At 39.2% G+C, this 21,662-nt stretch overlaps 1 protein-coding gene across 1 annotated transcript; it reads right to left on the bottom strand.

The window, feature by feature from the left end:
- Positions 1-3,450: 3,450 nt before the first annotated feature.
- On the bottom strand, positions 3,451-21,563 carry DIS3 (DIS3 homolog, exosome endoribonuclease and 3'-5' exoribonuclease). Its single transcript, XM_015851648.2, has 21 exons — positions 21,305-21,563; positions 18,417-18,574; positions 17,489-17,688; positions 17,303-17,376; positions 15,627-15,794; positions 14,612-14,776; positions 13,829-13,942; positions 13,610-13,747; positions 12,369-12,515; positions 10,984-11,100; positions 10,381-10,482; positions 9,684-9,748; positions 9,504-9,588; positions 8,867-8,994; positions 8,356-8,442; positions 7,306-7,462; positions 6,741-6,955; positions 5,772-5,940; positions 5,136-5,294; positions 4,653-4,775; positions 3,451-3,777 (listed from the first exon to the last, which is right to left on the bottom strand). The coding sequence occupies exons 1-21, from the start codon at positions 21,533-21,535 to the stop codon at positions 3,688-3,690; spliced, it is 2,892 nt and encodes a 963-aa protein (XP_015707134.1). The 5' UTR covers positions 21,536-21,563; the 3' UTR covers positions 3,451-3,687.
- Positions 21,564-21,662: the final 99 nt, after the last annotated feature.

Raw genomic sequence — 21,662 nt, 5'->3', positions numbered from 1 at the left:
CCACTGCGCCACCGGGGCACACTTATATATGCCCACCTCTGGATAGCCTCAGAGCCGAGGAGGCATTTATATCACCTAAAAGAAAAAGGAGGGCGGGAGGAGAAGGGATTTAGAAGTCCCAGTGTCACCACCGCCCTACATAACCCCACCTGAACCCACGGCCCCGTCTGCCAGGGGGCCCGACGTGTCTCCATCCCCGGGGCAATCAGACGAGGATTCTAGTCAGGGTCAGGGGCCGATGATCAGAAGCCGGACGAGGGCGCGGAGCGCGGCCGCGGGGTGCGGTGTCGGGAAGGAGGGGGGGTCGGCGGGGAGGGTGTCGTTGTGCCGGGGGCCGGAAGCACCGACCTGCCCCCTCGCTACGACCTTCCCTTCTCCCTCCCCCCGAGCTCTCCCCCGCTGCGCCGGTCCGCCGCCGGTCCGGTCCTTCGGTCGCCGGGCGGCTTGGGTCCCGCGCGGGCGGGGCGGTCCGAGCCGCGCGTTTCCTCCCGGGCGCAGCTGCCGCCGGGCGCCGGGTTACAGAGGGAAACCCCGGGCCCCGGGAGGAGGGCGAGGTGGCGGCGGACGCTCCCCCCGAGGGGCGCCGGGGCCGGCTGGCGGGTGCCGGGTTTCCCCTCGGCGCGCCGTCCCGTGCCGTGCCGTCAGGAGAGAGAAGGGGTGTCAGGGGCTCTATATATTGGGGACCCAGAAACAACAGGAGCCCTTGATAAAATTGAAAATTGGTCCCCAAGCTGAGGAGGTAGAGTTTCTAGTAGATTCAGGAGCAGAAAGATCGACAGTCCAAACACTGCCCTTAGGATGTAAAGCCTCTGCAGAAAAAGTACAGGTGATCGGGCAAAAGGGGAACCATTTGAGGTCCCCGTTTATAAAAAGAGAAAATATGGGGTGTAAGATACTGGGAGCCTGGGACTGACCGGGGAGGGTCATACAAATAAAGGCAAAGGAAATACTGAGAAGTGTCCTTTCAGCGTCTCGGCCCAACCAAAGTGACATTAGAAGACACAATTCAAGAATCCGAAATCCTGGGGGTACTTGGGACCAGTCACGGTAGCAAGGAAACATTGGCTCCTGGCGGGACAACAGAGCCGTCCCCTATAAATACTACAAAAAATAGTGAAACAGTACTTGAAAGTCATAAGTTCCAGTTTCCAGGTACTGAACCGGACTAACCCCAATGTAACCAAACGTTGCTGGTTATGTGTAAGCATAAAGCCTCCTTATTATGAGGCAATAGGGGATCCGGAAAGCCCAACGTATTCAAATGAAAGTAGTCCTTCTCAATGTAATTGGGGACAAGAGATAGGAATAACTTTAACCCAGGTATCCGGGAAGGGTAGATGTGTGGGGACTGTTCCAAAAGGGAAAAGTGACTTATGTAATGCCACAGAAAAGGATTTATATTCACATAAATGGTTAATCCCTGCCAATAATACTAGATGGGTGTGTTCATTACTAGGTGTTACTCTTTGTTTATCTTTAAAACTGCTTAATGTGTCACATGATATTTTTTGTACAGGTAATGATTATACCAAGGATTCTATACCACACTGTGGATTACATGGACACTCACCACACAGTGGCTGAGTACCATTTGGCAAAAAGGGAACCTATTATGATTGTCACCTTTACCTTAATGATTTTGGGAGGTGCAGGAGCTGGTACAGGAATAGCATCATTAGTTAGGCAGAGCCAAGAGTTCACAGCTCTGCACATTGCTGTAGATGAGGACATGGCTAAGACTGAACAATCCATCTCATCGGGTGGTCACAATCATAAAGAATCGATTAGAAGCAGCTCATTTAATGTTAATACGCACTAAATATGAGACCATAGAACAGGATGACAATGACAGGGAGATATATGCGTTAAGCCAGCAAGCACTCCAAAGATTCAATGAACAAAATAAGTAAGTTTAAAGAAAAAGGAGTGTCACGGAGTTCCCTCTAGAGCTCACTCCGGGACAGTGGGAACAAACCCAGGGGAGCAGGAACAAAAGTGCCTCCCTTCTCTAACAGCGTGGTGCGGCGCGGCGCAGCCTGACCACGTGCGCTTCGGGAGAGGGGAAGGGAAGGGAGATTGCGATTGGGTCTAAAAAAAATAAAATTAAGGAGAAAAGTGATCTGAGAACGAATGGCAGTTTAATAACCCAACAAGAGAGTTTCAACAAAGAGAATACCAAGTCCCCAATCTCACCGATGAGCTGTGGAAGGCGGGAAGCTCCGACCGCGCTGTCTCCTCGCAGGGAGCCGGGCCAGAAACCCCGTCCCCTTCCCGACTTCCCCTCCGGTGCCGCTCCCCACATGCCCATTTAAGGCAGTCCACAGAAAAAACTTGTCCCCTTAACTCCCATTATTCCGCATGATGTTCTGATGTGGAATACCAACACCAACCAAATTACAAAACCATAACAAGGAGGGACTGTAAAAAGTCTATGAATGTTTGTGCATTGTATTAGGGAGGGGGATGTTGCTAAGGGTATTTTCCAATGTTTGCATATACCTCTATATGGACAATATCCTGGTCGTTGCACCAAGAGAGGTGATGGTGACTGAAGTTGCGTCAGCAATCATAACAGTAGCAACTCAGGCAGGACTGCAGATTGCGCAGGGCAAAGACCAAAAGACACCACCTCGGCTATATTTGGGCTAGAGAGTCTCACAGTCAACAAAACACTCCACAGAAACTGTGGCGATGTGTATGGCTAAAACTGGTTTTGTTACCACGAAAACCTACCTCACACCTACAGATAGGGTCTTCTTTTTTAATGAACATAACTGAATGGAGGCTGTTCATTGCAGATTGACAATTTACAGGCAGCTCAAGACAGTCATTGTAGGCTTTTCTGGTGCTTATTTGCAGAAGGGTAGAGTTGCCATATGTTATGGTTCTCAAGCTTGCTTGCTTTGATCTATGAAGTGAATTCCTAATGTCAGTTTTTGATACAGATGTTCTTATTGTCTTCTAAATGGAATATACTTTTCATCATCTTCCTTGGATGAATCAGGATTGAAGCAGTATATTGTGTATATGACAAATAATTGATAGCAACTGTGTGAACAAGGGTAGATACAGAAATGAGTTACCAGTAAAACGCTGTGGATTTTACTATTGTGTTTGGGTTTTTTTCCCTCCTCCATTTTAACACTGGATATTACCCCTTCATTAGCAGCAGTCCACTGGACCTCAGCATTACTGTATAGGGAAGGCTGACTTAGAAGAAACAGTTGGAAGAGTGTTTTTCTTGCTAATAAAAATCATGATCTGGTAACAGCGACTGTAAAGCAAAGAATGTGTTCCACTTAACTTTGTAAAGTGATCCTTTCAAGCTTCCAGTACCAGTAAAAGAAATTTAAATATTTATGTACCCCAATTTCATAATGTGCTCTTTTCAGTGATATCTACATTTTTGATATGACAAAGAACATAATGCCACATAAAAAATACCATGAATGTTGTTACTTTGGAGAAGTATTTACTTTCATCCATACAATAAAAGTACAGACATATTCGGATTTAAAACTTATCTTCTTGCACACATACAAATAGTAAAAAAAGAAAAAGATGTGTTTCACAAATTATTAAAAAATGTATTTAAAAGTAAACAGGATGTTCCTATTATTTTGCCCATAGGGAAAAATAAGTAAATAAAAATAATTCATGTCTATCTTTATTAACTAGCTGACCTTACTACTGTTGTAGCTTCTTTTTCTTTTTTTCTGGTTCATTGTTGCTGCTTGTCTCTGTAGATAAATGTGCAGGAACACCACTTGCAAGTATCTACAGTAAAAAAAGACAAATCAGAAAACTGCATTTTAACTTTTGGTATTCTGGCAGTACATTTACCTTCTACAACTACACTATTCTCATGAGAAAATACAATACTAATCATCTAACAAAGTGTTTAACATCACATAGCTATCAGAGCTTAAACACTAAGCAAGTAGCAGCATCCCTCCCAAATAAAGCACTAGGAGTTACTCTGCAAAACCAAACATACATGTATAAAAATGCTTTCTTTGTTTTCACCTTTCTTCCCCTATATGACTTTATGCTCATTTTCTATACTCTATACTATTACTGCAACAAACTGTTTACCAAAAGAGTAGAAACAGTCTTTAAAAGCAGACAAAAACTTATTCAAATATCACAGTTCTTTCAATATTTTTGCGAGAGACTTTTATATTGTTGAAGTTGTGGTAAGAAAGCACTGCCATTTACGTACTCTATGTTCATTAAAGAACCAGTAATTACAGCTTCCTTTTGAGGAACCTATCAGAGTTGCATAGTAATTTACTGGAGCTAAAAGAAGATCCTACTGAGTTCTGGCAGAATTTCAGAGCAATTTGATTACAAAACCATGAAACTTAAGATATACCATTTCAGCAAATCATCATCATCCTTCTTACGGTATTATTCCTAATTGGCCAAGAAAGGAAATTTCATTTAGAACCCTTCATGCTTTCCAACACACAATAAAAGCAGATCTGTGTTTTAATGAGAATAGATAAGAAGCAAATCACTATAGTTTGCTGACTGATTTTTGGTTTGTTTTAGAAGGTTTTTTGGTTTGTTTGTTTTTTTACTTTTAGGTTGTATTTCAATTCTACTGTTTCCTGACCTTAGGATTACTAAAACCATAAATCTTGTCTTACCTTTGGTTCTACCAATTCCATCCGAATTTTCTGATGTTGAATGTTGGAAGCATCTAACGTAATGTTCACTTTGACTTTGTCAAATAAACATAGTATTGTGCCTTCCACGGTGAGTGATGGTACCTGTAAGTTCCAATTTTGTATAAATATTGTTCATATTGTCTTTCATCTTTATACAAAGAATTATTTTGAGATGTAGTTCTTATGTGTTAAATCCTGAATGTCCAGAGTTAGGGTGCAGGTAGACAACTGTGTGGTATTTTTGGGTCACTAATTACTGTCTATTGCAGAAACCCATTCTGGTGTCAGAACCTTTTTGCTTAAATTTACAGAAGACCACAACAACTACTGCAGATTAATAAACCTGACATCAGAAAAGGCTCTACTACCCTTCTAACATAACTAGAGTAGATTTTTAGTCATTTTGCTCATGTACCTCATAAAAAAATAAAGGCAACTAAGAATAAACCTTAAAAAACACACCTCACTGTTGTAATGAAGTTTGGGCATTGGCTTATCTTTTTCTTCAAAGAAGACTGTCCCTTCTAACCCATACTTTGGAATCAAAACCACAACTGCATTTCTTCTTATGAATAATATATATGCATCTTCATTCACCACTCCCTTAGTTTTGAAGAACAGCTGTAAAAGAAGATAGAAGAAAAAAGTTGTTAGCATATTCTCTTCTGGATTAAAAATATAATAAGAAGAGTAAAATACTCAAGCAAATAGAAATCTATGCTTACTGTTACACATCACATTTAAAATGTTCATTCAAATAATTATACTTGCCATTCAGTATATTCATTAAATATATTGAATGTATATTTATTAAAAATATGCAAATACGTACACCCCCCAAAAAGTGTAGATTACAAATGAACAACAACCTATTTAAATAGTTAAAAGCATCTTCTAGAAATGCATCTCTAAGCTTTTCAGTACCAGGAATGTTATGCTGAAGCTTTTCCTTAGAGAAACTGCACTTTTTCATAACAATTCCTGCAGACTTACTACTGCTCACCAAAGCACAACCTGTCTGTTACTGCTCAGCGTTTCCTCCCTTTCAGGGCAACACAAATCCTCCACAGATCATGCTCACATCTCATTAGTATTTACCTGTGTGTGGAAAGCAACAGATGCTCTTTGTGCATATTGAGCCATTTTATGCCGGTAATTGAGATTCTTACACAGATCTGCCAGTTTATGTTTATCCATAAGTTCTGGATAGGTTCTGTCTGCTCCTATGGCTACGGCCAAAAGACGATGCACTATAATGTCTGCATACCTGCAGAAAAGATCAGTGATGAGTCAAAACATTTTTATCAAGTTTCTGACTAACATTTTGCTCTTACAGCTCAAGAATTCTTTGCTAACTCCCTATATTAATTAGAAAATCACACTCTCTTTGCTGATCAAATATACGCTGCAGAGTATATCTTTACTATACTATGAACTACGCTGTTTTCTTTTTAATCTAAGGAATTCTTTACTACATTCTACCAGTGCCGCTGGTACTGCTCAACACTTACAAAGAAGAAATAAAACTTTAACTTTGAACTCCAGAACGATGTTTAAGCACACCAGCTTAAGCCCCTTCCTCTTCCCTTTCTCATGAACTAGGAAAACTAGTTTTAGTGCCCTTAACCTGCAAAACACAATCACATGATGCTCCTGGTACACAGCTTTTATGAGAACTTCAGTCAGAATTTTTTTTAACATATCTTTTAACGACCAGAATTTACTACTGGAACTCCAAGAAATTACAGAGATTACCCACACAAGAGAGACATCACCCTAAATTTCAAAACGAACAAAACTCATATTAACAATATTTTTATGTGTAAAATATGAAATAATGCATTTACAAAACAGCTTCCACCTGATGAATGGCCAAACACTGCCTTACTCTCTGCTTGACTTACTTAAAGCTAAATAAAGTTGGTTTGTATAATAATTATGTAAAGACACTATTTTTCCAGTTCAACTTTTAAGCTGAATAGAAACACAGTCTCCAATACAAATAAATCTTAACAAATAAATCACTTCTTCTGTCCTCTGAAAATACTGTAAAATTAAAGGAATTACCTTCTAATAGGTGAGGTAAAGTGAGTATAAATAGGTGAAGCTAAACCATAGTGATGAAAATCACTATCCATTCCAGAACAGAAATACACCGCTTGCATCATGCAGCGAGTGGTCAAAATTCTCAACAGTGTATTTAGGTATGGGAAATCAGGTGATTCAGCTTTGTCTAATGATTCTGCTAGTGCCTTTGCAGAGTCTGTCTTTATTTCCAAATTCTGAAGAAAGCAGAAAACAAAACAAAATGAAACAGGTTATAAGCAGATACCACAGCTGAATCCACATCACTCTTAGTAACCATAACAAATTCCCTACCTCATAGATTCTGAATTGTAGACAATAAGGTGACAGTGTTACATAAATCTCTTACTTGTTTTTTCTTTTTTAAAGCTCATAATTGTTCTTTTCATCTGAAGGTACAGACACCTTCCTGTAGGTACCAGCAGGTAAAAAGCAAATCTATATGTTTTCAAGACACGGACTTCCAATTGCCACTCTTGGATAAGCAGCCAGACAGACAGAAAGCACCATTTTCTATAATTAATTTGTGAGAATAGTAAAAACCTGCCTTGGACTTCGCTGCCTTCACAAGGATGTCGTAATTCGATGGAGGAGGAGCAGGATGCTTCCGGAGCAAAGCAAACTCTGGGAACTCATCATAAATTTTTTGTGCTACAGAGACATTGGCAAGCAACATGAACTCTTCAACCATGGAATTTGTTTCTCTGTCAACAGAAGATATTTTGTACAGTCAGAAGAATGTTAAATTAGAAACTTGCTTTGTGTGCCTAATAAGGAAACAATGCACCATCCTAACAATATTCTATAACACTATCTAGTTATCCATAACTTTCTTTTAACGTGCCTATGGTACAAAACAGGCAAACATTTTTAAGACTAAAAGCATGCCAAAATGTACTTAGTAAACTTCAAATAGCAGGGCAAAATAAAAAACAAACAAACAAAATATTCTAAATTATCAAATCCAAAGAAAAATACTCTTTAAAATGGCAATGCTATCTCTGGAAAGACCAACAGATTTCTTATTCTTAAGCATATAAGAATGCTTAAGCATTCTCAAGCATGCATACAAAGCCTGAAAGCACTATGTTGCATACCATGAAGTCATTACAGTATACACAACTGTAAGACCTGCATGCAGATTTTAGCACAGAAATAGTTAGCAGTAGGATAGATTCCATCTAGACAAAGAAACTGAATCAGTAGCACCATTTAAAAAATTCCTCAGTAAGACTGTCAGTGTCACTCTGCATCTCTGCAACGATTACCATGTTGTGGTTAAAGTTTCAGTAATCCATGCCTCCTAACTCTACTTTCTCTTCCTCTGTTAGCAGGAAAGATTCACAGAGATGTCAGAGAAATGTGGAGGGCCTGTAACCTAGTGCTCCATTATATCAGTAGCAAAGACTTAAGCTCATGTATGAAACACAGTTTAAACTTCATAAACACTGTAGTAAAATACAGAAGAGCCATCTTTTCTAGGATTACTGACTTGAACTACTGCATAAACTCTGTACACAAAAAGCTGTTATTTAATTTGGGACAGGGATGGAACAATAGGTATATTTAAGTAACTGAGGTAAACAATGGAGCTTACTTAAGTTCCTTAGTTTGCAGATCGATAGGATCATGAGTTTCACTATCCATGTGAAAACGAACTTCTGGTGAAGAAAGTGTCAAAGCTCTGTAAGACAGTTAAGTGATATTACTGTAAAGGAGAAACAGCAGCAGAGTTGCAGGCCTGTGTACAACAGTTTGCTTTGTAAGGAAACAGGAATTAAAACAAAGAGAAGAAAAAGGAATTAACATCGAAAATAGTAGAAACTGCAATGCTGATATATAACGCAATTAACTCCTACAGTTTCAGATTTAAAGTGCTACTTCTGGTTACTTGCATAGCATCAACGTTGATCAATTTTGCAAAGGATAACCCATGTTTTGTATTACTTAGAGAACAAAGATAGCTTTTTAATGCAAATCAAAATAGCAAAACACTTCTTTTTTGAAAGATGTGAACTGGAAAAAGGGATATAGAGCATCTTCATGTAGTTCAACAGCAAAAAAATGATTAAAAAAGGAAAAAATAACAGCATCACTACACTGTTTACCCATTATCAATTCTTTTCTTCTTCAGAATTTTTGCTAATTTGTTTAGTCCACGTAGGCTGACAGTAATATCATCATTCAAAGCTGCTGAATCAATTCTCATCTGTGCTTCAGCATACGTGAGAGAAGCCTTAGAGGAAAACACAATGAGACATCATAATACTGAAAAGCACACTTATCTCTCAGGAAAAAAAAAAAACAGTTGTTTTTTTTTTTTTGTCAAAGCTTATTCACAATAATACAAAACTTTATGTTCAGCACCGCTATGAATGTCATTCTCAAAGAGTAACAGACAGAACAGATCTATGCAAAACTCCAAGAAAAAGTAAACATGTACAATATTTTTTTTAAATGCTGATGTAATACCTACCTACTCCACTGACCTTAACTAGATGACACTATATCCAATATGTATCAATGCATTTATATTTTTTAAACGGAATACCATAAACTAACTGTACAAAACAAGAATGCAGCATTAAATGTTTAGAAGAACAGGGAAGGATGAAAACATTTCCTTCACTTTAGGATTCAAGCTTCATTTTCTAACTTCAAGAAAGTACATCAGTAACAGAAACAGGAAAACTTCAGTATAAAAAAAATCTGTTCTAAGAAGTGTTCTTTCTTCATCCAACTAACCTTGGAATTAATAATACTCTTTGTAAATCTGGTTTTTAGAATGTCGGCCTTTTGGTTCATCTCCCATATACATGAAAATGCAAGCCTATAAGAAGGAGAATTGGGAGAAATCTGTTAAAATCCATGCATGCACATCTGGAGTTGCTTGTCAGGATCAAAATACAGATCATTTGCATATACCTGTCCACATTAGATCTTAAGGAGCATAAATTGGAGCTAAGCAGTTCTGGAACCATATCAATCCTCTGCAAAATAAAGGATAAAATGCATCATTAGTCATAATTTCTTCATAGTGTGATTTTTTTAGTACATTGAAAGCTTGGAAATAATAATTTTGCCCCCCCACAGCTAAAAAAGCTACAATTTGTGAAACAACACGTAAGCTACTTCAGAAGAAATCACAAAATGGCCTGGGCTGAAAAGGACCACAAAGATCAACTCGATTCAAATCCCCCTGCTTTGTGCAGGGTTGTCAACCACCAGCCCAGGCTGCCCAGAGCCACATCCAGTCTGGAAATTCATTCCAAAACCTACTTTTTTTATTATCTATTGTTTTAGCAGTAGTTATTTCTGAGGTTAAATTGTGACCTGTGAGAAGCTATAATAAACAAATGTGTTATAAATACAGATCACAGGCAGCAATAATCTACTTTACAACTTCAAGGTCTGTATTAAACAGCTGTCTGGACTCACGTTCTCATGTTATTTCTTGTTTCAAATCGGAGTTGAAAGGAATATTCTCTAAATAAATAACTGATTTTTAAAAAGCCTTGCTGAGCACAGCAATAGAAAGAACAGTCATTTTGATAGAAGTATGCAAAAAAGGAAAGCAATGAAAAAGCTATTCCATTAATTGCACAAAAACCTTTCCATATACCTTTTCACACAGATATACAGTTGTTCCTCTTTTTGCCGATTCCTCATCTAAAGCGTTTCCCGGACGAATAAAATGACTGACATCTGCAATATGCACACCAACCTTAAAATAAATAACAAAACCCAGGAAGCGTCACATTATACATCTTATGCAGCAAACAGCTCTCAACATAAAAGAAACTTTATCAAGTTTTTATTTAAAACCCAATTTGCCCTTTTTCTATTCCTTCCAGTAACTTCCATATTTACACAAGTAGGAAGAGTTAAAAGCACTACAAAAAATGAAAAGCTGCAGCAATTATGAACAATAAAGCCACGTGTACATTTAGTGGAAAACTGCATTCATGACCAGTTCAGCTCTTCATGCCTCTTTCATTTTCTTTAATGTCCACTGCAAAATGGGTTTCTTGCTTTTCTCTATTTGCTAGACTTTTTATTTTGGCATTCTCTGCTATTACAATTACAAATTAACATAGAAAATGTGCCAAATCAGACACAGCAGTGCAGACAATTTCCTTCCCAGCACACCTAGAGTTTGCTTGAATCAATTAATATTATCACTACTGATTTAAAACACAAACCAGATAACAAAAACCTAACCCACCTCCAGGTTTCCATTTTCTAATTCTCTACAATGTAATGCATCATCAATATCCGTACAGCCAGGAGGATCAACGCTACAAACATGCAGATGCCTCAAGTCCTCCCTATGTTTCATATCCTGAAATTAAAAATATATATATATATATATAAAAAAAGTTGTAAAGAACATCCACACTGAAGGATAAATAAAAAGAAGTTCAGAAAGCACTTTGTGCAAGACCTTCCAAAGTAATCAAATATTTAAAGAGCATTTTCAAGTACACAATTTGCAATGTTATTTAAAAGAGAAAAAAGATACACTGAGACTGTAGTGATAACAAAACCAAGGTATTGATAACTACTGAACCTTTGTTATAGAGCAAACAATAGGAAACAGAGAATAAAACCATACTCTTCCCACCATCTCAAAATTAACAGGACTAAAAGGACAGGACAGGATTAAAAATCAAGAATTTTTAAGTGAAATTATGACTATGATGTCCAGCTAAATAGTTTAGGATAAGAATGACTACAATCAACCTTAGCTATGACTTATATGCCTTCACAGTTTAAAGGAATTGAGCACTCAGGTGGTATTTACTTGTTATGCAATGGCTACATAAAGATTTTACTTAGATTGGTATCTTAGACTAGACAGATGGGCCATGTAAAAGTTGGTTAAGTAAGAACACATCCATCAGTTTCTAAGCTCAAAAGAAACAACTATATAATAAATAATAAAACTAGACTACTCCAAAGAAGTGAAAATACATGAGATGATCAAACAAAAAGAGATCATTCCCCAAAACCAAACAAATGAAAAAATCCACCCCTAAAGAAAAACAGCTGATATACAGAGTTTTCTTTACATTCTAAACCAGCCACTTCCTACATTTATGACACTGTGGAGAATCTGAAATTCATTAACAGCAATTAAAAATTAAAAAAACAAGCAATTCTGCAATTAGTAATTTTCCTTCCTCTGCTTACTGTACTGGATAGTACTGGGATACATTAACATATTTTGGTCATGATGCATAGGCTACTACATTTAGTTACAAACCTATCTTTTGAGAAATAGAAACACTGATTTTTAAACATTATATGATTTGTAATCTTCCTCCTTTGTTAAATAACTACAAAAATTTCAAATGAATTCCACATTGTGGTGGTTTCTGGTGTGTTTTCCCTTTGTTTTGTTTTTAATCTACCTACCTCTAACAAACACAGTTTTAGCCTAAATTCAAAGTCTTGTGAAGATCTTTCCACAGAAAATGAGACTAAATATTCAGACCAACCTGAATTTTAGGAAACTTTTTCCCTTCATTTTTGGTGCACTAGAATATTCAAGATTATTGTAATTTCAAGCAGGCATAATAATTACTGCTATATTTTTATAGCTATTACCTTTTCTGTAATGCTCCATGGCATTTTTGGTAGGAAACTGAGGACATTCTGAGAGAAAGGTTGATGAGGGACATCGTGTTCAAGGAGAAGAACTTCCGTCTCAGTCTCCTTATCTCCAGCACTTCCCAAATTCTTCACAAAATGACCCTGAGAAATAACATGCACACTTATATGTAAGTATATACATATATAGCACTGAAACAGGCTGCCCAGGGAGGTAGGTGGTGGAGTCACCATCCCTGGAGGTGCTCAAGAAACATTCCTATGTTGCACTGAAACACTCGGTTTAGTGGGGAAATATGGGCGATAGGTGCATCATTGGACAGAATGATCTTGGAGGTCTTTTCCAACCTTGGTGATCTTCTATGATTCTATGATATAAACACATACATATGTGTGCACACACACACACACACGAACATCAAGCAATACTATTTGTTCAAAAGTAAATATGTGAAATGAACCTAAAAGGAATACTTTAAATGTTTTTTTTTCCTCCTCTAATTGACTCAATCTAACTGACTTTAGTGCAATTGTAATGTAGCGTAAACTCAAGATGCCTAACATCACAATAGCAGCAAACTTATAACTGCAAGCAGCTGTCTTGGTTTATTTAACAATTTAGCTAGCATAAATTCAATTTCTATTTTATTATTGGAATAGCTGGCACATACGATGATGTTTCAAGAAAGTGTATTCTGTATAGAGCCACAAAAATGATCCAAGGAATGGTATCCCTGTTCAATGCAGGAGAATTGGACTAGATGACCTTTAAAGGTCCCTTCCAACTCTAAGGACTCCACGATTCTATTCCTGTGATATTGTTTCATCTTTGGAGAACTTTTAAAAGTTCTATCTTCATCTCTTTTTAGCATACAGCATCCATTTATTCCATAGAAATGTCCTAAGCATATGGCTGCAACCGTGAGCCCTAAACATCATATTCTTCCTTCCAAATGTAAAACATGTACTATCCATGTGAAAGAGAAAATGAAAATACTTCCCTCCTGCCCCCCCAAAAAAAAATATAGAGCTAACTTTTGTTTGGGTGCAAACCACATTCACTACTCACACAGATAAATCTGCTCTTCATGTAAGCCTTTCATGTAAACAGCAGTTTGTTTTGCCAAGATGGCTAAAAGCTGAGGTTTACACATTACTCAAAACAACTCCATTAACCTTTCAGTCTGAAAATTAAAAGCCAGATAGATAGACGTTAAGAACAAAGTACTAAAACTTACATTGGGATACCTAGAATTCCTAGGCCAACCATCAATAGCAACAATTATTCTTTGTCCTTCCAATTTATCTGCTTGTCTTGTTTCTATTCGAATACGAGGAATCCTGCGATCAGATGGTGTAAACAAATGTCGCCTTGCCTATTAACAGACAGAAAAAGGAACAGATTATTTCTACTTTCTTTTTTTGACCCTACCCTTACAATAGCTTTATTACCTTACCTCTTTAATTTGTGACTTGGAAAGCATGCCACAAAATGGTCGCCAGTTTCGCTTTATAATACCCACTACTTTTCCTGTAGGTCTCAACATGTTCTTGTCAACAGATACCTTCAACTGAGACAAAAAAAAAAACAAAAAAAAATCAAACAAACCACAAAGGTTTAAGACCACAGAACTGTTTAAGCTCAGCACCCATCTCAACTCTTGCTCTGGTAGTAGGTTATGTATCACAATGCCATGAACTCTGTTATGACGTCATCAATGGAATCATGCCTCCCTGGGCTCCTTAGTATTTGTACCATGACTACTTTGTCAACTTTTCTCATGGACGTACTTTTAGAACAAAGAACAGAAAAAACTTAAAGAAATGCAATCCTGTACTACAGCTCATTCCCCAACTATCTCCATTTTTTCCCCAACCTATTATTTTCATTTTTAAGAAGCCTTTTTATGGCTGCTTGAAAAATTCTCCAGCAATTCTGAACACATTAATTAAAATGTATTCCCACAGAATTCAGTGGGAAGATTATATTTTTTTAAGGAAATACAAATATTTACTGGACAGGGTGTACATACATTTCTGCATATACATTAAGCAGAATTACTCCAAGTAGATAAGAACTATTTTATAACTGGTTGCAAATGTACATGTTGCCATTAAAAGACAACCAGTATATCTGCATATCAGAATACAGTGTGGCATTATTACTTGGCTACCACCCAGCAACATTTTTCTCTTAATAAAGACAGAAATCATTAAGAAAAAATAATTGTATTTCATACAATGTTTTCTTTCTCTTCTTCCGTTTCAACGTCATCTTCATTCTGGCCATCATCTTGCAAGACCACTGAGGATGGTGCCACCCATTCATCTTTTGCCAGCAACTCCACAGCTACAATATCTTCATGAACTGCTCGGTTTAAATGCTTAAGACCCTGTATAATAATCTGGATTTTTAGAAAACAAAATGGAAATACAAATGTTTGTAACAGTAGCAACAAATGACTCAGAACAATATGTCACAAGTACAACAGGCACCCGCGCTCTATGTTTGTGACACATTTCTTCCTCTAAGTTTCTTTTGGTACTGATGATATTATTTCGAAATTCTGATAGCCCCTGTAAAACCACTTTCTTTCCTATTCTTTTTCTTCTTCAAGTCAGACAATTCTTCTGTTTTTGCAGGCTAAGAGCCTTCCACATACTGCTGTGAAACAGGAAAACAATAATCTGAAAGCCAAGGAATAACTGTCAGCAGCCACCAGAAATACGGAGTGAAGAGTCATCTGCTGCCATTTGGAAACAGTATGCATCCAGTTGTACCAGCTGTAGGTTCAAAATCCAGTAGGCAGAAACCAAGGTAAAGTGCTCAAAGGGCAACAGCCTAAAAACATCAGGGCAAGTAATGCAAGAGAGCCCCAACATGGGCTCATCACAGTTTTTCTGAAAATCCTCCTACAAGTTTATTACTTTTTCATCACATACTTCAGAATAATTGAAGAAAATACTTCTTCAATTGACTTGAATATGACAGCGTTTAAAGTCAAAGATTCCATTTTAGACTATTATGTACTTTTTCAAAGAATACATTATGCCTTTCAACAGTTCGTTTTTTTTTAAGGGCATCCTCACTATTTAAGTGATCTATATCCACAAAACCAAACAAAGCAAAAAACCCACATCAGAAAAATAAAGAGAAAAAATTAATACCACCTTTTAATACCACTTCTCACTGTGAAATAATTACATAATCATCTTCAGCAATGACCAAATAAAATTCAGTGTGAAAACACCCACCTCTTTGTTTTCTTCACCATCTCCATGAACCCAAACAGTAGCTTCAAGATAATTATCTCTGCTTGCTCTGTAGGTTCCTTGGAGGTAGATGCCAGATTTTATTCCTTGCTGCAATTTGCTAAGAGGAACGTGTTCTGGGAAAATTATTTTGCCACTTTCTATTTCTTTCTTTAAGGGAAATAAATAAATAAATAAATAAAGTCTTTTACATTCATAATTACTCCAAAACTGAGTTCAGGAACATGAAACTCAAGCTAGCAAACTCCAAAAGTATAACTACATATAGGAACATATATGCACAAGAATGAAAAATTACCATTAAGCAGTAGTTTTTCTAATGAAGCACAAAAAGTATAAAAATGTGACAACATTGAGAACACCTCTGTTTCTATTTCTGCTTGCCTGCACTGACTTAAGAGGTTACTACAAAAGTGATACCGACATTTTTTTGTTTTTATATATTGACTAAACATAGACTTGGAGAAAACATCAGTATAGTACTACAGAGCATACACGGTAAGCAGCTACCAGTCAAAGTTGAAAGAACTGCAGATAACTGCTGAAAATATCAGCTCAGCCTCCCACTTTCACATGTCCCATTCCAATCCATTACAATAACTATGATCATAGAATCACAGAATGGCCTGGGTTGAAAAGAACCACAGTGATCATCCAGTTTTAATCCCCTTGCTATGTGTAGGGTCACCAACCACCGGACCAGGCTGCCCAGAGCCATATCCAGCCTGGCCCTGAATGTCTCCAGGGATGGGGCATCCACAACCTCCTTGTACAACCTGTTCCAGTGCGTCACCACCCTATGGGTGAAAAATTTCCTCCTAATATCTAACCTAAACCTCCCCTGTCTCAGTTTAAAACCATTGCCCCTTGTCATATTACTATCCACCCATGTAAACAGCCATTCCCCCTCCTGTCTATATGTTCCCCTCAAGTACTGGAAGGCCACAATGAGGTCTCTCCAAAGCCTTCTCTTCTCTAAGTTAAATAAGCCCAGTTCCCTCAACCTTTCTTCTTGGGAGAGGTCCTCCAGTCCTCTGATCATCAATGGAATTAATCTTCCCATTACTTTAATGGCATTAGCTTTCAGCTATGTCAGTCTTATGGGGCATGCCACCCATTCTAGGGGGTGGCAACCTTGCCCACAGCATGGGGGGAGAACCAAATAGGCCTCCAACCCATTCTACTATAGCTCTATGATGATGAAGTAACCTATCTTTGAGCTGCAGCACACAATTCTATCAACTTATGAATAAATAAAATCTTTTCATTAAAAAAAAAATATTTTTGACAAATAAACTTTTAAGTAACAGACACAAAACAAAGACCTAGGTGGTTTGCAACAGAAACTTTTGAAACTTTTAATTTCAGTTCAGTTATTTGCAATATTTATACGCTTCCTTCAATCAATCGTTAAGCTTCCCATCTTAGCAATTGGCTTTTTACAAAGAACTAAACAATACCTTCCAAAAGACATATAAGCAGCACTTAAAATAGCTGCAATATTCTTTTCAGTTATCAAAAAGTTTTAGTGTCAAAATGGTAATAAAGACCGGAGTCTTTTTTCTGAACTGATGCTAGTAGCCTGACATATGGCATCCAATAACAGACTGCAAAATCATTTTATAAAATAAATAAACCAAAAGAGAATAAAGACATACCCCTTCATCAGATACGCAAGCAAGACGATCTACAAGATCAGGATTATCTATCAAGCTTTTAATATACTCCTCACCTACAAAAGCACACACAAATATTTATGCAAGAGAGGTAGAGAATTTAGGCATAAAGACACTTGAGATTTTATACCTGAGCAATAAATTAAATATCCATGCTGCTGAACTTACACGTATAAGCAGTTATCCCCTCCTCGAGGGCTTTCTCCTTATTATTCCTGTCGTTTGTAAGAAAGACAACTTGGATATCCTCATTCTCCTCATTCTGTATTTTCTTCAAGTGTTCACTGTACCATTTTACTGCTACCCGAATGGCTCTGTCATTGCGGTCATTAGAGCTTTCTCCTTGCTCTTGCTCTATGTATGTTTCTCTAATATTTAAAAAAAAAAAAAAAAAAAAAAAAAAAAGAAAAGAGGGAGACGGAAGAGGGAAGGTTAGCAAAGCAAAGCAAACTAGAAAAATCAAGAAGTCCAAACATCTACAACTACTGCTGTTTTCAGACAAACATTTAACACTGTAAGGACAAAAGAAATACTGCTGTACCAATTTTTAAAACACCAAAGACCACTGAAGGCTCAGGAGACAGGATCAAAAAAACTAACTAGGAAGTGGCAATTTCTTACATGACCTCCTTACTGAGGACTGAACAGAACAGCGTTCAAGACAAGCACTGCTAGAGCCTTGACGCTGCTGTAGCAGAAACTACCTGTGAGTAAACATAAAGGCAAATTAATGTGCCATCTCCATTTTTCTTTTTGCCACTAACTAATTGATTTTTTCAGTTCTATGGATTGAACTGGCAGTAGTAATAAAGCATTGAAATACGTGTAAAATGAATAAGTGCAATTCCACTGCTTAGGTTGAAGGTCTTGCCTGACAAGTTCACTCAGTATTTTAATCACCTTTACAGAAGATACGTGTGCTAATACCAACTATAAAATGAGAAAGCTCCTGTAACGTCCAGTTATTCCCCAGCAGGATTTCTTAGATGTATACGCATCAATTGTGCACATCAGTCTCATTTTATGTGCCTAATTCACATATAGCAGTTCTTTTACCAATCTTCAGTACAACGTTATACCCTATTCCAAGCCGTACCGATGATGTTCATTGGTGAAGGAATAGAAGTGTTTTTCAGGGTTTCCAATCACGTCTCTAATTCGTTTGTACACTGGTGCACTCCGACTCCTGACCTCTTGTAAAACTGTCTGCAGCACAATGACATTCTTAATAACAGGGTCTTCAAGAATATCAATCTGAGGAACAAAATGGAAATGAGTCAGAATTGTGGTGTTTTTTTACCCAGTAACAGGAATTGAAATATTTGCTTGTTTAATACGCAAAAACTTCTATCAATAATGAAGCACTATCAGGACCTTTTCCTCTCACTGCTGGGAATCTGAAGAGTATATTATGCTGCACCTTTCTCCCATAGGCAGAAAGTTTAGATTGGATTTTCCAATCTCTTGGTGACCTCAGTTTTGCTTAAGTGAAAAAGAGATCAACTCTCTCATTCTGACTCCTATGAAATGCAACCCACATATTTGCAGGACTCCAACCAAATTTAAAGCCAGGTCTACACTAAAAACTGTAGTCACAAGAACTTAGTTCTCGTAAATTATAATCTTTGTAAACAGTGCTGCCCACCGTATGCCTGTGTGAGTAAACCATGAAGTAGTACCTGACCGCTATTACAAAGCTAATATGGACTTGCCTGTGCAAATGTAGGCTTAAGCTCTCCAAAACAAATCCCACTGTTGTATTGCAGTTTTAAATTCCCCAGATTCAAACTGATTTAAATTCTGTTAGCTGCTCTTCACCTGTTCAACCACTGAACTTTTTGAGTCTTTTTTCTTTTAAATACAGCACTGCTCTTTTCTCTGCTCCTGACAGCCATAGTGCAGAGCCATGTCCAAAAACCCCATGCTCCCATGCTCCTGTCAAGAGAAAAAAGATGCATGCTTCACTTTTGAGCTTCTAATAAGCAAATCTGCAAACCTATCTCCAGAAAACAACAAAGTACTGAAGGGCATGGCTGAAATAATTTAAAGCAATGCCAAATCAAGCTTCTCTGCAGTAGATACTTAGATTATTTACGAGATTTAGAATCATGTCAACAGAGAAAGAAATTCAGTACATTTCTACATACATGCAGAATTACCAGACCCAATCTTACTGACTGCTGCTATTTGTAGCTGGCTAAAAACCTATTCCTCCTGTCACCACAGCCACCATATCTTCACTGTTCTGGCTCCTAACAGCGTAACCTGCAAATTATCTGAGTGTTCTATAACACAGGAATTTTGCCAACAGATCCCATCAAGTCCACAGATAATAGCATGAAAATATCTACTGACTTGATGTGGGAAGAAAATCCTTACTTAGAACTTTTCATATCGGTAACTGCTAAAATGCCAGTGTTGTGCTCCAGGGATGGTGAAACCACCAGCTTCCCTGGACAACCTATTCCAATGCATTGCTACTCTTTCTGAGAAAAAAAAAAATTCCTAACATTCAACCCAAACCTCCTCTGCTGCATCTTAAGGCCATTACATCTTGTCCTACTTCCAGTCCAACTCCCCTGTAATGAACAGGGACACATGCAGCTAGACCAGGTTGCCCAGGGCTTGATTCAGCCTTGCTGTGAAAGTCTCCAGGGACAGGGCACATCACTAGGTAACCTGTTCCAGTGCCTCATCATCCTCAGTGTGAAAAGATCTCCTTGCATTCAACCTAAATCTGCCCTCTTTAAGCTCAAAACCATTTCCCCTTGTCCTGTCACTAGATCACTAGAGGCCCTGCTAAAGTCTGTCCCCTTCTTTCCTGTAACTCCCTTTCACAGAATCACAGAATTGTAGGGGTTGGAAGGGACCTCTAGAGATCATCGAGTCCAACCCCCCTGCTAAAGCAGGTTCCTTACACCACGTCGCAATCGGTCCCAGTCGGGTCTTGAATATCTCCAGAGAAGGAGACTCCACCACCTCCCTGGGCAGCCAGTTCCAGTGCTCCGTCACTCTCACCATAAGAAGTTCTTGCACACATTTGTGTGGAACTTCCTATGCTGAAGTTTCATCCCATTACCCCTAGTCCTGCCCCCATGCACTACTGAAAAGAGACCAGCCTCACCACTATGGCCCCCATGCCTCAGGTATTTATAAACCTGGATCAGGTCCCCTCTCAGCCTTCTTTTCTCAAGGCTAAACAGACCCAGTTCGCTTAGTCTTTCCTCATAGGGGAGATGCTCCAGGCCCTTCACCATCTTAGTGGCACTCTGCTGGACTCTTTCCAAGAGATCCCTGTCTTTTTTGTACTGGGGAGCCCAGAACTGGACACAGTAAAATTTAAATACTCAAAGCCTGCTACCAGCTCATCTCACAAACTTCCCTTTTCTAAGCTGAACAGCCCCACTTCTCTCAGTCTGACTTCATAGGAGAAGCATTCCATTCCATGGATCATTTTTGTGGCCCTTCTCTGGATGCGCTCCAACAGGTCCATGTCTCTCCTGTACTGAGGACTCCACATCTGGACGCAGTACTCCAGGTGAGACCTCACCAGCACGGAGTAGAGCGGCAGGATCACCTCCCTCAACCTGCTGGCCACGCTCCTTTTGATACAGCCCAGGATACGATTGGCTTTCTGGGCTGCGAGGGCACACTGCTGGCTCATATCCAGCTTCCCCTTCACCAGGACCCACAGGTCCTTTTCAGTAGGGCTGCTCTTAATCCCTCCACCCCTCAGTTTGTTCCGATGACGGACTACAAAGAACAGTTCGTCCTACACTCGTGAAATCGCACATGGGCCCAACGGCCTAAACTAGGCCGGTCTGGCTGATGCTGAAAGCGCCTCACTGAGGCTACAAGCAAACAAATCTTAGCCGTGGGATCAGGCAGACAACAGCAGAAAGGCCCAGCGCGGCGCTGAGAGCAGCCTAAGCCCCAGGGCCGTCCCCACAGGCGCGCACTGTACCGTGGCCGTGAGGCGTTTACCTGGTGCAGGAGGAGGTTGGTGTCGGGCAGCAGGTAGTGCGGCCCACGGCAGAGGCTGCTGGCGGCGCCACTAGGCCGCGCCTCGAGCCCGAGGGGTTGACCGGGCCGGATCGGGCAGAGCGGGCAGAACTCTACGCCGCAGGGGATATCGTCGCGCAGGTAATGCTCGCGTACCACCTTCACCACGGCACCCGCCCGCGTCCGCTTCAGGAAGGTCCGCGATGTCAGCATGGCAGCGGCGCGGCCTCCTCCACCCAGGGTGTCCCGCGGCGCAGGGCGGGAAGCGGAGCGGCTGCTGGGTCGCCGTGGTGATGGCGTCGCTCGGCTCCGCCTCACCCGCGCATGCGCGGCCGGCTGA

The sequence above is a fragment of the Coturnix japonica genome, chromosome 1, assembly GCF_001577835.2.
Source record: "Coturnix japonica isolate 7356 chromosome 1, Coturnix japonica 2.1, whole genome shotgun sequence".
In the NCBI taxonomy this organism is placed as follows: Eukaryota; Metazoa; Chordata; class Aves; order Galliformes; family Phasianidae; genus Coturnix; species Coturnix japonica.
This window is presented reverse-complemented; position numbering and strand designations above follow the sequence as displayed.